Source organism: Prionailurus bengalensis, chromosome D2 (assembly GCF_016509475.1).
Source record: "Prionailurus bengalensis isolate Pbe53 chromosome D2, Fcat_Pben_1.1_paternal_pri, whole genome shotgun sequence".
In the NCBI taxonomy this organism is placed as follows: domain Eukaryota; kingdom Metazoa; phylum Chordata; class Mammalia; order Carnivora; family Felidae; genus Prionailurus; species Prionailurus bengalensis.
Window position 1 is genome coordinate 58520689 of NC_057351.1, and position 15593 is coordinate 58536281.

At 39.5% G+C, this 15593-nt stretch overlaps 1 protein-coding gene across 1 annotated transcript in view; it reads right to left on the reverse strand.

Annotated features, from left to right (window-relative positions):
* The window catches only part of CWF19L1 (CWF19 like cell cycle control factor 1), a 34255-nt gene extending 24010 nt beyond the window's left edge, over positions 1 to 10245 (reverse strand). The window contains 5 exon segments of the mRNA XM_043597250.1: positions 901 to 1115; positions 3929 to 4030; positions 5159 to 5237; positions 6113 to 6197; positions 8708 to 10245. Of these exon segments, the coding sequence (XP_043453185.1) occupies positions 901 to 1115; positions 3929 to 4030; positions 5159 to 5237; positions 6113 to 6197; positions 8708 to 8730 (504 nt within the window). The 5' untranslated portion in view covers positions 8731 to 10245.
* Between the last annotated feature and the right edge of the window lie 5348 nt (positions 10246 to 15593).

Consider the following 15593-nt stretch of genomic DNA (forward strand, 5'->3'; position numbering starts at 1 on the left):
CATCCTCTTTTAGACTGTTTATTAAAATATTAAGATCAAATGCAATGGTGAGCTCCAATGCATCCCAACATTAAGGCTTTCACATTAGAGAAATAACAAGTTTTCAACATTTCTTTTCCCATCTTTAGATCAACGATCTTTGATCTCATAATGATTCCATTAAAAAAAATATTTTGAAGTGTGCCTGAATGGCTAAGTCAGTTGAGTGTCAACTCTTGATTTTGGCTTAAGTCATGATCTCCCGGTTGTGGCTTTGAACCCTATGTTAGGTTTGGTGTGAAGGATGGAACCTACTTGGGACTCTCTCTCTCCTTCTCTCTCTGCCCCTCCCCCCACCCCTTTCTCTCTCTCTCTCAAAAATAAATAAAATTTAAACTAGGAAAAAACTAGTTAAATTAAACTAGTTAAATTTAAACTAGTTAAATTTAAACTAGTTAAAAAAATTTAAACTAGGAAAAATTTAAACTAGGAAATAAAAACATATTTTAAAAGCCAAAATACTACAATGTGCAATGGAATGTGGGGAGGAGAGGGGGGATACAACTAAAGAGCTGCCACTAGCTGTAAATCTTTTAACTAAAAATTAGTAATCCCTCAAAACACATTAAGAGGAAGCTTGAAAGAAGGCGCTTGATGCAGAGAACATAATTTAAAGAATAACTCACTTATAATTAGAATTTTAGCAATCTCATCTGTGAATGGTGCTTTCATAAGATCAATCTGTTTTAAAGTTTTTGCTTGGGTTAATTGATATACTTTTAAGTATCCTGAAACAATTTACAAAAAATTTCTACTGAAAGGTCCTAAGAGCTGAAATATTCAATATAAAGAGCAAAAAGAGCCCAAAATAAGCCAGTGCAATTTGCTTACAGAAATTCCAACTGAACAAGCACTACTCACAGAAGAATTCCCAAAGTTCCCCACATACTTGGGCCATGGGGATGTGAGCAAGATATCAACACCCTTAAACTGGGATGTTGAACACAGCATTGTCCTCAGGGAAGACACATCCTTGGGACTAAAACTGTAACCTGGGACTGGCTCATCTACGGACTCTGTCCCACTGAGGTACACAATCTGCAGCCCCGAGCTTCCAGTGAAGATACCTTTACGACCTGGGTTCAAAGAAAAATGGACAAGTTTTAGTCAAAACTGCAGAAATGTTATTATGGTGATGAATCTCTCTCCCCGCCATGACTTGCCTACCTCCCTGCCATTCTGCATGTCTAAATAAGCACAGACTCTTCTAGAGTCCCTCTTCTGGCTGCAGGGTCTCAGTGGTGGATGGCTACAACTGTGTTCCTGTTCAGGGACAGCAGCCCTTATGTGGAGGCCACTGGAGCCCATGGGCCAGTCTGTTTACCCCAGATGCCTTACAAATGAAAAAAGTTGGGAAGCAGTGATTAAGAAAAAGCCTTCCTGTCTTCTGGAAGAGATTCTACATGGATTAAAAGAAACCCAGGGGTGCCTGGGTGGCTCAGTCAGTTAAGCGTCCGACTCCTGATTTCGGCTCAGGTCATTATCTCACAGTTCCTGGGATCGAGCCTCGCATCGGGCTCTGCACTGACAGTGCAGAGCCTTCTCGGGATTCTCTCTCTCCCTCTCTCTCTGCCCCACCCCTCATTCTCACTATCTCTCTCAAAATAAATAAACATTAAAAAAAAAAAAAAAAAAAAGAGGGGCACCCGGATGGCTCAGTCAGTTAAGTACCTGACTCTTGATTTCAGCTCAGATCATGATCTCATAGTTCATGAGTTTGAACCCTGCATGGGGCTCTGCACCAACAGTGCAGAGCCTATTTGGGATTCTCTCTCTCTCTGCTCCTCCCCCACTCAAACTGTCTCTCTCTCAAAATAAATAAATAAACTTTAAAAGAAAAAAAAGAAAAAAAGGAAAAGAAAGAAACCCAGACACTTGGACCCAGAGAGACATAATAAGAAAAAGGAACTGCAGTTCTGAGGAAAGTTCAGTCTAGAATACACATACTCTTCATGCAGGCAGCCGCTTCCAATGGATGGAAAACATCTGGAAAGAGCAACTGGGAAAAACTTGAGACTCTACCCTTTTTTAAATTTATTCCTGGCTTGGGCCCTTGATCCTGTTTCTTCCTGCTGCCTTCAAGACCTTGCTCTGTCAATTTTCACCTTCCTTTCACCTACTCAGTCTCCTCTTCTCAGCTGGCTCTTTCCACTCAGAAAAGAATAAAGTATTAAACATACTAATAGACATACTAATTACTAAAGGAACATGCCAATTAACATACATACTAACTGATAAAGGAACACACACACTAATAAAAAACTAATAAAAGAACTCACACACTAACTGAAAACTCCTTTCTCTTCTGTTTCCAATTTCTCAAAAGAGCAGACCATGCTAAGTGCTTTACCTCTTAGTTCCTGAACCCACTGTACTCTGGTTTCCATCTCCCACCATTCTCGGAAAGGTCATGAATCACCCTGTAACTGTCAATGGTCTCTCCTCCCAAATCAGTCTCTCTTCACTTAGAGTCTATGAACTTGACAATATCTTTACCTCCCCAAACACTGCTCTAATCGCTTTCAGCGATCCTGCCTGCTGCCTAGATGAAGATATATACCCCCACCACAGCGTGGTGCTTTCCTTCTCATTTTATTTTCCCCTGAAACAATTTGATCCTTCTCAGCTTTGTTTTCCATCTTTAAGGGACCAACTCCCCAAAACCTATTTTTCCACACTGACCTTGTTGATATACTCTAGAAAGATCACTTCCAATGACATGTTGGATGTACTGCCAACACTTCAAGCTCACTACCACATGTTCACTATCAAGTTCATTGTTTGCTCCTCCTACTGGACCTCAAAAAATCTCTTTCACAGAAATAACCCAGTACCTCCATGCTCTTTCCACTCCTGGCACTAAATTCATGTGTTAAATGGCTGCCATAAATACCTACAGCAGGGGTCTTAATCCAAATCTAATAACTACTGTTGAGAGCTGCCACAAGTTCAGGCCTATGCTAACACCTACAACAAAAGGATTTCAAAATGTGTACCTTGCAACAGTGGTTAAAAACAACAACAACAACAAAAAATCCGTCCCTCAAGTTTTTGCCTAAAGGAGCCCCATATGATTGAAGCAAGATAAGATTGTGTACATGAGGGCCACAGCCAGACGTAGAGAATAAAGGTCAAGATGGACTATGGTGGGGAAGGATGGGGAGGACACTTACAGCAAAGGAAATGTAGAAGCTTTCCAGAGAAGTAAGAGACCAAGAAAAAAGAACTGTGAAGAGCAGTGGAGTCATTTTAGGAAAAAATAAGTTGAATGATCCAAGAAGTCATAGACTGACAGCAGGTGAGGGGAAAGCAAAAACAAAATCTGACAGTGCTTTTTTAAATGGCCAGGCATGAAAAGAATCACTAAAAGAGATTCAGGAGGGTCAAAAGGGAACGACTTTAACCCAAAATTAAAAAGTGGACCAAGAACCAGAGAAAGGACAAAAGGAGTGAAAAATGTGAGGATCAGTACTGAAAACTTAAAATCAGCACCAAAAGTTTAATGAGACACAGAGCTACAGCTAGTGAGGATCCTAATAAACAAGTTGTATATATCTAGCAATGTTACATGGTGAGACAACATACATGGAATTTTTTTCAACATAATTTATACCCTAAGTAGTCCCTATAGCACAGTCAAGTAGTTTATTCCTCTAGTTGGCCACACAAGTATATATTGGGTTGTGGGAGTACAAGGAGATTGGGAGGAGGTGGGAGAGACTACAAAGAAAAAAATGTCAGAGTCTTAAGGGTATAGACACAGATTTGGGGAAAGAACCCCATTTTCTCAGCAGTAATGACAGAAGAATTCCGCCACAAATTTCCCAGGAGACTAATTCCTGGGGACACTTTATTATATTCATTACAAACACAAAAAATATGAACTTACCCAGATAAGTAATGTTTTCAGCTAATTCACACCCATCAGCATCTTGGAAATATTTTACTGTTTCCTGGTTATTAGCACCCAGCACATATGTCTGAATAGGAGCTAGTGAGAGAAACAGACATGACACCATATAGTTACCAGATCTGATTTGGAATTTGAGAAGTATTTCCCCACAGAAAAAATTATCACAGCAAAAGTAAGGAGTCTGCAATCCTATCTGTGGAACATATCCTACCCAACCTATGGCCTATTAGTGTCACTAGGTTGATGAAGTGACATCTTAAAGAGAATGGTTAATGTAGAATAAGGAAAACACAAATCCCTAAAGAGCTTCATAAAAGAAGGAAAGAAAGAAAGAAAGAAAGAAAGAAAGAAAGAAAGAAAGAAAGAAAGAAAGAAAGAAAGAAAGAAAAGAAACACTCAAACTAGAAAAAGAAAAGGACACATATGGTCCATTTCTTCAATTCCTGCCTTAGAAGAGAATTATTTCTTTAAACCAAATCCACCCAAACTCAAAATGTGAACATTTTTAAAAACTTTATTTTTATTTGAGAGACAGAGAGAGAGAGAGCCAGCGAGCATGCACAAGCAGGAGAGAGGGGCAGAGGGAGAGAGAGAGAGACAGAATCTTTTCTCTTAAAAATATTTATTTCGATAGAGTATGCTGCATGCCTGCATGAAGAGAGGGGAGGGGAGGGGAGGGGAGGGGAGGGGAGGGGAGGGGAGGGGAGGGGAGGGGAGGAGAGGAGAGAAGAGGAGAGGAGAGGAGAGGAGAGGAGAGGAGAGGGACAGAAAGAGAGAGAGAATCCAAAGTAGGCTCTGCACTGTAAGCCCAGAGCCTGACTTGCGGGCTCGATCTCATGAACTGTGAGAGCATGACCTGAGCTGAAATCAAGAGCAGGTCACTTAACCAACTGAGCCACCCATGCACCCCGAGAGAGAATCTTAAGCAGGTTCCATGCTCAGTGCGTAGTTTGACACAGGGCTCAATCCCACAACCCTGGGATCATGACCTGAGTCAAAATTAAGAGTTGGACACTCAAATGACTGAGCCACCCAGGCGCCCCCAAAATGTGAACATTTAGATGCACAGGCATCCTTCCCAGCTCAACGTGGAGCTCAGAGGGAAATTCTTAAATAACTACTACATGTGAAAAACAACCCATCAAGAACTGTGTAACTTTAAAGCTTTGTTAGAACTCATTTGTTAAATAAAAATAATTTCTATACCTTTCTTGATGCCAGTTTTATACTCCTCCCATTCAGCATCTGGAGTGGAGCCAAAGAAATTTCCTACACACAACAGCAGCTAAAATGAGTTTTTTAAACAGATATATGAGATTTTTTTTTATCAAATAGTACATAATTGATAGTTAACATAATTCAGCTAATTATCCTACTTAATGGCCTCACGCTAGGTTTTTTTTTTTTCCTTAATCAGTCTGCAGAATCTCAACACATAATTCTTTAGCAGCAATTGCAGAAGTTAATTTGAATCTATAAATTAATAAATTTTGGCTCACTGGCTATCCAATTCAAATTAGGGATGGGGAAGAGGGGGTCAGGGAAAGATGGAGAAATCTACTTCCACGAGTCTCTCTCCAAATACAAATTTTTAAGTATTAGATACCCTGGGAAGATACAGGGTACAAAAAACACATTTCTTGCCTGTTATCTTTACTCAATCTTTAACCCCATGAATAGATTATCGCCACACCCAGAATACTCTTCTGTATGCTAGGGGTCTGCAGTCTAGTTGGCAATCCCATGTAACATTTAGATAAGACTCTTCGGTCTGTGAAGCATCTGCACATGTTATCTGACTTAATCCATACCATACCCTCAGGAAATATTATCTGCGATTCCCAAACCCAGTGATTAGAATCACCTAGGAACGTTTTGCTCATCTGTTTTCAGTTTTGTGGGTAGTAAGAAAGTAACAAGTATAAAAAGTATTAAGGGGGGGGGAGTATTAAAAAATTCAAAAAGTATAAAAAGGTAAAGACGTCTCCCTTTCCCTATCATTCTGTAGCTACTAAGTTCCTGTGCTCACGAAAGGAACTTAATCTAACCAAAAAGGGAGAGTATGTGTTCAATCGAGAAATGAAAAAAGAAGTCCACACTTTATTTTACTATGTTTGACTATAACAGTAAAATTAGATTCAGTAAAAGGGAATGTCTTACGTCAAAGTTTCCACTTTTCTTCTGAATTGCTCGAACTCTATTGAATAAAACATCAAACTTTCCTTCAACATCTCCACAAGCCAAGCTGCAAACGAGACAAATGTTACGGCAATTGAGGAAACTTGAATGGGCCAGCTGGGTTTGTAACATGTTAGTCTTTCTGGATCAGGCAGATATGTGACCCAGTCTCTGGGTTACCAGAGGTTCAGTCTCTGGGTTACCAGAGGTTACCAGAGAGGTTCAGTGCATGTGAACTATTACTGACCAGTGGGCAGTTCCACCTAAAGGTCACCAAAACCTTCAACCCATCACATCTAAAAGTTAGCTTCACCTCCTCCAAAACTGAACCAGCTTCTTCTCCTCACTTCCCAAGCTTTGTGGATGGCTTTATCACCAACTGGGTCACCAAGAGTCACAAGTCCCCCATCCAGTCATCAAGTCTCATCAATTCCCTTTTCCAAACATCTTTCATATTCATTCCAGCTCTTCCTTTCCACTGTTACTATCAATCATCCATTCAACAACCATATACTGAACACCTGCAATATGGTAAGTGCAATATGCCCAGAACTGTGCTAAGATCATGTTAGGAGTACAAAGAGGAGAAAGACTCAGTTCAAACCTCAAAGTTGACAATCAGGGAAAGGGAGATACTCTGATACAAATTTGTATGAAAACGGCTACAGCAGGAGGCATGCATAAAGTGTTAAGGGGCAGAAAGGTAGAAAGTGGCAAGAGCTGAAGTTTATAAAGAAGAACTGGCCTTAAATTGTGACGTAACTTGTTCTATCATCTCATTTCTAGTTTTTGTAATTCTGACTTAAGTTTTTCTATTTCTCATACCATTTTTTAATGCCTTTGAACTCATTCTGAAATATAGTTCTTATTGTTTTGTCAGTACGTCTTTCTGGTATGTCCATATCACTTAACATTTTTTTTTTTTTTTTTAGTTTATTTATATTTATTTTGAGAGCTGGAGAGCAAGCAGGGGAGGGGCAGAGACAGAGGGAGAGAATTCCACGCAGGCTCCATGATGTCAGCACAGAGCCCGATGCAGGGCTCAAGCCCATGAACTGTGAGATCATTACCTGAGCTGAAACTAAGAGTCGGACGCTTAACTGACTGAGGCATCCAGGCACCCCATCACTGAACGTTTTCAAGCTGGGTAATGACACGTTTCAGAAAGTTCATTTGAGTAACAGAGTGAAGGATGGTCTGGAGGAACAAGTGATTACAAGCAAGAATATCACCAAAAAGGGCAAAACTTAATGAAGACGAAAAGGACAGAAACAGATGAAAAATTTAGAATTCTGAACACCTGAACACAATTTGAATGGTGAAGTAGGGTGGGAAATGAGGGAGGAAGAGGAATGCAGGACACTCCAAGGCAGAGCAACCAAGAGTCCTGTGATAGAAAAGAGGCAGAATCAGAGAGAGATCGAATGAATCTAGTACAAAGTAAGTAGCATGCTTACGTTGATTTCCTCTAATGCCATCTCTTCTTCCTAACCAACCTATATAAAGCCAACAGTTTAATGTTCTTTCCTCAAAAACATTAAGAGAACCCCACTACCGGGGCCCTTTTCCAGTGTTTTCTATCCTGCTGAAGGGCAGAAATGTAGGACCTCACAGTGCCGCCTCTTTCTCACAGCCAAACCTTCTCCAAACCCTGTTAATCTCATCTCCTTGATAAGCCTTGAATCCCTGCACTTTTCTTCTGCTATCACTCTAGCTAATCCTCGCTGTCTTCTTCTTTGGCTCTGATTTGTTCTTACACTGCGGCCAGAATCGCTTTCCAAAACAAAAATATGATCCCGCCAAGGAGTTCTTAAACATTTCAATGACTTTAGGATAAAGACAAAAATATTAACCAACGCTCAATCCTCCCTCCCCTGATTCCTCACAATAGGCCAAATACCCCTATTGTACTCCCTCCCACAACCGTGAAGTTTCTCTTCCTTTTATAGACCGTAATTATACATTAATCTGGATACTCTGATTAATATTAGCTCAAAACTCTAGGCTCCATTAAGGCAGGAACTCCATCTGTGCAACGTCTAGCACAGTGCCTGGCATACTGTAATTGTTCAATAAATATTTGTTGAGTGGATGAATGGATGGATGGATCGATGTACACTCTTCACCCCAGCGCCTCCTCGCAAAAAAGTGTGCCAGGGCACGAGCCCTATCTATCTAGTCTATTCGTAACTGACCAGGACCCACCGATGGGCCCCACGCCTAGGAGTTTTCGTTAATAAATGGGCTGTGGGGAGAAGTGAAGTGTAAATGTGTCAGAGGCCAGGGCGGCCTAAGATGGAGGAGACCTAACGCTGGCAGTTTCCGCCTCTCCTAGCCTGGGTCGCCAGGACAGCCTCCTCTCGGAAGCGAGGAGACCGGCCCCAGCCAGGCAAAGACGTGATCGGAGCTCACCAGCCGCCACCACCCTCCCACCCCCGCCTTTTCCTCCTCCCTTCCAGTCACGAGAAAGACCCAGGGAGCAGACGCGCGCGCGCGCGCGCGCACACACACACACACACACACACACACACACACAGGCGCGCGCGCACGGTTCTGATCTGATCTGTGGTCACTCACAGGCGCAGCGGTTTCTGAGCCATTTGTGCCAACAGCCTGAGTCGGGGCGACCACCGAAAACGGACCCTGAACCCGTACTCCTGGAAAAACGCGGCGGCACAGCACTAAGACGTGGGCGCGCCCAGCCAATGAGGGTTCGCTTATCTACGGAGAGCGCCGAGGGACAGCAGTCTCTCCCAGTTGTCTGGGTCTCAGAGGAATCAAGGAAGGCGAGCAGTAAAGGAAGGAAGGGGATGTGACAAAAAGAATTACAATTATTTGTTTGTTTGTTTGCTTTATTTTGGAGCAGTTGAAGTTATCGAGCTGCTAGAACGCTCCTGACATAAGATGGGCCCTAACCTAACCTAACCTAATCTAACCACGTTAGTCCAATGGGCAAGACAGACTGTTCACACACACTTTTTTTTGGTAAGAATAATGGCCATCGCCTTGATGCAATAAGTGTCAACATGTTGCCACATTTTCTTCCTTCATCTCTCTCTCTCTCTCCCCTTCAAGGTGCACAAGCACTTTTATTCTCACTGAATCATTTGAAATTAAATTGCAGACATCAAGAATATCTTAGCATGCATTTCCTAAGAAGGACATCCTCTATATCACCAAAATACCGTTAAGGCACCTAAGAAAATTAATTATTCAATAATATCATCTAATATTTAAAGTTGTCCATTCTCCCCCCCCCCCATTTTTTTTTTAAATACCTGGGGCTTGTTTTCATTCAGGATACAATTAAGTTTCATACTTGTATTCAGTTCTCTCTAGTCTTTTAAAATCTACAATAGCCCACAGGCATTTTTGGTTGCTTTTCCTGACATTGCCATTTTGGGGGAGTTCAGTCCAATTTGTAGACAACAGTATATAAGAAAATGGAAGCAAAGGAGAGAGTTCCTGACAATCCAGGGGCACAAAAAGTTCAGCCAAGTAATTAAAAATTAACTAGAACATAAATTAGTTTAAGGAAGAACCACAAAGTTCTGGTTTTCCTCCCTTTGGAGGGATTTATTAAATTCCCTGGCTCATTAACTATTGACACCCTGCTTTGATGGGACACTGAGCATGTGTCTTTTCTACTTTTGGGGTAATTCAGCACAATCCAGGAATAGAAATCAAGATTGAATCTAGAAGAAGAGTAGACTTTTGCCAAACACGGGCAGGTAATAACTTCAGAAAAGGAAACAAGAGTGAGATACGAAATTTCATCAGTGGAATTCTATATTATCTTTACACCTTTCTTGCAAATCTAAATCTACACTGAAATATAAAGTTTATGGAAAGAAAGCTCATCCATGGAGATTTAAGCTAGCTCCAGATAGCTGAATATAGTGTTAAGTATCAGAGTAATAGGAAATGAAATTGAAAAAAATGAAAGAAATCGGGGTCTTGATCCATGCTAAGAGGTCTGGCTATAGAATACACAATCTTCTCATGAGCATGGAACATTCCTCCAGGACAGATAATATGTTAGGCCACAAAACAAGTCTCAACAAATTCAAGTACAAATTATATCAAGTATCTTTTCCAATCACAACGATACGAAACTTGGGCACCTTGGTGGCTTAGTTGGTTAAGTGTCCAACTCTTGATTTCAGCTCAGGTCATGATCTTGAGGTTAATGAGATCCAGCCCCACATTGGGCTCTGTGCTGACAGCATGGAGCCTACTTAGGATTCTCTCTCTCTCCAACTCTCTCTCTGTCCCTCCCCTGCTCATGCATGAGATCTTGCTCTCTCAAAATAAAAAATACTTTTAATTAAATGATATGAAACTAAAATTAAATGAAAAATAAGGAAGAAAATTAGAAAGTTTAAAAAATACATGGAAATTAAACAGCACATTCCTGAACAACTAATAGACCAAACAAGAAATCACAAGGAAAAATAAAATCTTGACACAAATTAAATGGAAACACAACACACCAAAACTTATGGAATGAAGCAAAAGCAGTTCTAAGAGGAAAGTTGATAACTATAAATGTCTGTACTAAAAAGAAAGGTCTCAGGTAAACAATCTAATATTACACATTAAAGAATAGAAAAAGAAGAATAAGCTAAGCCTAAAGTAAGCAGCAGGCAGAAAAATAGTAATTTATTAAAAGAAATAAAGAATAGGAAAGATCAATAGAAACTAAGAGTTGGTTTTTGAAAAAGATAAACAAAATTGACAAACCTTTACCTAGACTAGCCAAGAAAAAGAGGGGACTCAAATAAATAAAATTATCAACGAAAAGGGACACATTTCCACCAATACTATACAAATACAAAGGGGCATAACAGATACGTGAACAATTATATGCCAATAAATTGGACAAGCAAGCAGAAATGGATAAGTTTCTACAAACATAAAATTTACCAAGACTCAATCAAGAAGAAATGGAAAATCTGAACAGACCAATAATGAGTAAGGAGTTTGAATCAGTAATCAAACAACTCCCAATGAAGAAAATCCCAGGATTGCATTATTTCACTGGTGAATTCTACCAAACAGCTAAAGAAGAACTAATGCAGTATTTCTCAAACTCTTATAAAAAACTGAAGAGGAAGAAACACTCTCAGATTCACTATATGAGGTATTACCCAATACCAAAGCCAGGCAGATAAGGATACTGTAAGAAAACTACAAGCCAATATCCCTGATTAATAGAGATATAGAATTCTCAACAAACTACTGGCAAACTGAATTCAACAGCACATTAAAGGGATCATACACCATGATCAAATGGGACTTGTCCCTGAGATGTAAGGACTGTTCAACATACTGGAATCGATAAATGCAATAAACCCAATTAATAGAATGAAAGATAAAAATCATATGATCATCTCAATAGATGCAGGAAAAGCATTTAACAAAATTCAACATCCTTTCATGATTAAAAAACCTCTCAACAAATTGTGAATAGAAGGAATGTACCTCAATATAGTAAAGGTGATATATGACAAGCCCACAGCTAACATCATACTCAATGGTGAAAGGGTGAAGGCTTTTTCTCTAAGATCAGAAACAAGACAAGGGTGCCCACTCTTACCACTTCTATTCAACATAGTACCAGAAGTCCTAGCTGGAAAAATTAGGCAAGAAAAAGAAATTAAAGGCATCCAAATTGGAAAGGTAGAGGTAAAATTGTCTCTGTGTGCAGAAGAAATCATTTATAAAAAATCTTAAAAGACTCTAACAACAACAACAACAACAAAAACAGAGTAAATGAATTCAGTAAAGTTGCAGGACACAAATTCAATGTACAAAAATCAGTTGTGTGTGTATATACCAATAACAAACTATCTGAAAATGAAACAATCCTGTTTATAATAGCATCAAAAACAATAAGATACTTAGGAATAAATTCAACCAAAAAGATTACAGATCTGTATACTGAAAACCATAAGATACGATGAAAGAAACTGAAGAAGATACAAGTGGAAAGATATTTTGTGCTTATAGATTAGAAGAATTAGTATTGTTAAAGTGTCCATACTGCCCAAAGCCATCTACATATTCAATGCAATCTCTACCAAAATCCAGCATTTTTCACAGAAATGGAAAACAATCCTAAAATTTGTATGGAACCACAAAAGACTGTGAATAGCCAAAACAATCTTGAGAAAGTAGAGTAAATCTTGAGGTATCACTCTTTCTGATTTTAAACTATGTTACAAAGCAGTATCAATCAAAACAGTATAGTAGTGGGGGGGGGGGGGGAAGGCCAGTAGAGCAGAAACAAAAGCCCAGAAATAAACCCATGCATATAGAGTCAACTAATATGTGACAAAGGAGCCAAGAATATTCAATAGGATAGTCTCTTCCATAAATTGTATTGGGAAAACTGGATGTTCACATGTAAAAGAATGAAACTGGACCCCCTATCTTACACCACTCATAAGCGTTAATTTGAAATGGATTAAAGACTTAACTATAAGAAACTGAAACTGTAACACTCCTAAAAGAAATAGAAAGCACTTAGACATTCGTCTTGGCAATGATTTTTTGGATATGACACCAAAGCACAAGCAACAAAAACAAACATTACTAACTGGGACCACATCAAACTAAAAAATTTCTGCACAGCAAAAGGAATAATCAACAAAATGAAAACGCAATCTATAGAATGGTAGACAATATTTGCAAACCATCTATCTGATAAGGGGCAATATACAAAATATATAAGGAACTCAAACAACTCAATAACAAAAAAGCAAATAATCTTATTTTCAAAATGGGCAAAGTGGGGGGAGGGTGCCTGGGTAGCTTAGTTGGTTAAACGTCCAACTCTTGATCTCAGCTCAGGTCTTGATCTCATGGTCATGAGTTCAGGCCCTGTGTTGGGTTCCACGCTGGGCATGAAGCCTAGTTAACAAAATCATAATAACAAAAATAAAAATGGTCAAAGGACCTGAATAGACGTTTTCCCAAAGACATAACGATGGCCAATAGGTACATGAAAAGGTGCTCAACTTGACTAGTCATCAGGGAAATGCAAATCAAAAACACAATGAGGTATCACCTCACGCCTGTTAGAATGGCTATTATTACAAAGGTAAGAGATAAGTGTTGGTGAGGATGTGGAGAAAAGGAAAACCTTGTGCACTGCCAGTGAGAATGCAAATTGGTACAGCCACTATGGAAAACAGCATGAAGCTTCTTCATGAAATTAGAACTACCATATGATCCAGCAATCCCACTTCTATGTATATATCCAAAGGAAATGAAATCACTATCTCAGTGAGGTATCTGCACCCCTACATTCACTACAGCATTATTCATGATAGCCAATACATGAAAACAACCTAAGTGTCCAGTGATGGATAAATGAATAAAGAAACTGTAATGTATATATTTACAATGAAAAAAAAGAAGGAAATCCTGCCATTTGTGATAACATGGATGAAGCTTAAGGGCATTATGCTAAGTAAGTCAGAGAAAGACAAATACTGTACAATCTCATATGTGAAATCTAAAAAAAACCAAACCCATAGAAACAGTAGATTGGTGGTTGCCAGGAGTTGGGGCAGTAGAGAAAATAGGAAGATGTTGGTCAAAGTGTTATAACTTCCAGTCATGAGTAAGTTCTAGGGATCTAATATATAGCATGGCGACTGTAGTTAACAATATTGTATACAGTTGACCCTTGAACAACACAGGGGTTAGGGGTACTGACCCCTTGAATGCTCAATAAACTGTATATAACTCTTGGCTCCCCGCGTTGTTGACTGGAAACCTTACCAATAACACAAATAGTAGACTAACATATATTTTGCATATGATATGTAGTATATACTATATTTTTATAGTAAAGTGAGCTAGTGAATAAAAAATGTGAAGAAAATCATGAAAAAATACACATACAGTACTATATTTATCTAACAAAAGCCGCATGTAAGTGGATCCATACAGTTCAAACACATGCTGTTCATGGGTCAACTGTATTTGAAAGTTGCTAAGAGAGGAGATCTTAAACATCCTTACCACACATACAGAAAAGGTAACTATGTGGAGTGAAGGCTGTTAGCTAACCTAAATGGTAATCATTTCACAATATGTACAAATACCAAATTATCACATTGCACAACATAAACTTACACAATGTTGTATGTCAATTATAGCTCAATAAAGTTGGGGAAAAAAATTACGAACTTACACCCCACGCCCCCAACGAAACACACAGAGAAAAAAATTAGCATTTTCAGCTTTATCTTGGGAACACCCTGTATCCTAAATGTAACTGGGTAGCTTGTCCACTATATATATCAATTCCAAAATACTAGTTTCTGTGTCATGATATATATCTGGCCAAGTGTTTCAAATCTTACATGAAAAAGTTATAGAAAGTTTAATAAAGGACCAAAGAGAATCACATTAAATAAGTTCATCCTCAGAAACACAAAAGTGAATTGAAATATTTCGTTAAAATTTTGGTTTCTAAGTAAAAGAAAAAAAAGTCTGGCTTTTTCAAAGAGGCTATGAGAAGTCACTAAAGGAGTCTAAGCAAGAGGGGTAATGTGGCCACTTCACACTTTAGAAAAATTGTTCTGGCAGCAGTGTAGAAGGTTGGAGGGATCGTTATAAGAGACACAGCAATAGTGCAGAGGGGCAGATGATAAATGATGGTCTGGAACAGAGATACCAGGAAATGACAGAAACAGGGTTAAGAACTCTTTTGGAGATGGAATTGGGGACCTCAGACATCTTCCTAGCTGCTAGCACCCAACTCTGAATAAGGATGCCTATCTTCCAAACTGGACTGGTCAGTCAGTATCCTCCATCCATTTATATCTTTAGTCTAACAGGGAGATGATCAGGTCCCTAGGAGCCCCCCTGACCCTGCAGGCACAAGTAGGAAGATATTTTACAAACGCTTTCCTTTATGAGTGGCAGCCCTACCTCCCCATCCAGTACCTCTGTGGTACTGGAAACAAAACAAGTTTGTTTTCCTTTTTTAATTTAGGATCTTATTAGCAATACATTAGCATCATTAATAGAAAAACAATCATCGACACAGAAACTCAAAAACCACAGTGTATGTGCACACAGACATACACACTCTTTGTCTTCATCGCATTTCCAAAGGGAGCACATGACAAGATGTTATCTATCTCCAGACATCTGACTCACACAGAGAAGAGACAGGTAGGACCCATCATATACATCAGGATATCAAAATACTCCCTTCACAGCTTCTGCTCAGTCTACAACACTCAGCCTAAAATTATTTTAAGATTTTCTGCTATTTGATGGGGCACCTGGGTGGCTCAGTCAATTGAGTGTCTGACTTTGGCTCAGATCATGATCTCATGGTTCATGCATCGGGCTCTGTGCTGACGGCTCAGGGCCTGGAGACTGCTTCAGATTCTGAGTCTCCCTCTCTCTCTCTCTCTGCCCCTCCCCCACTGGCACT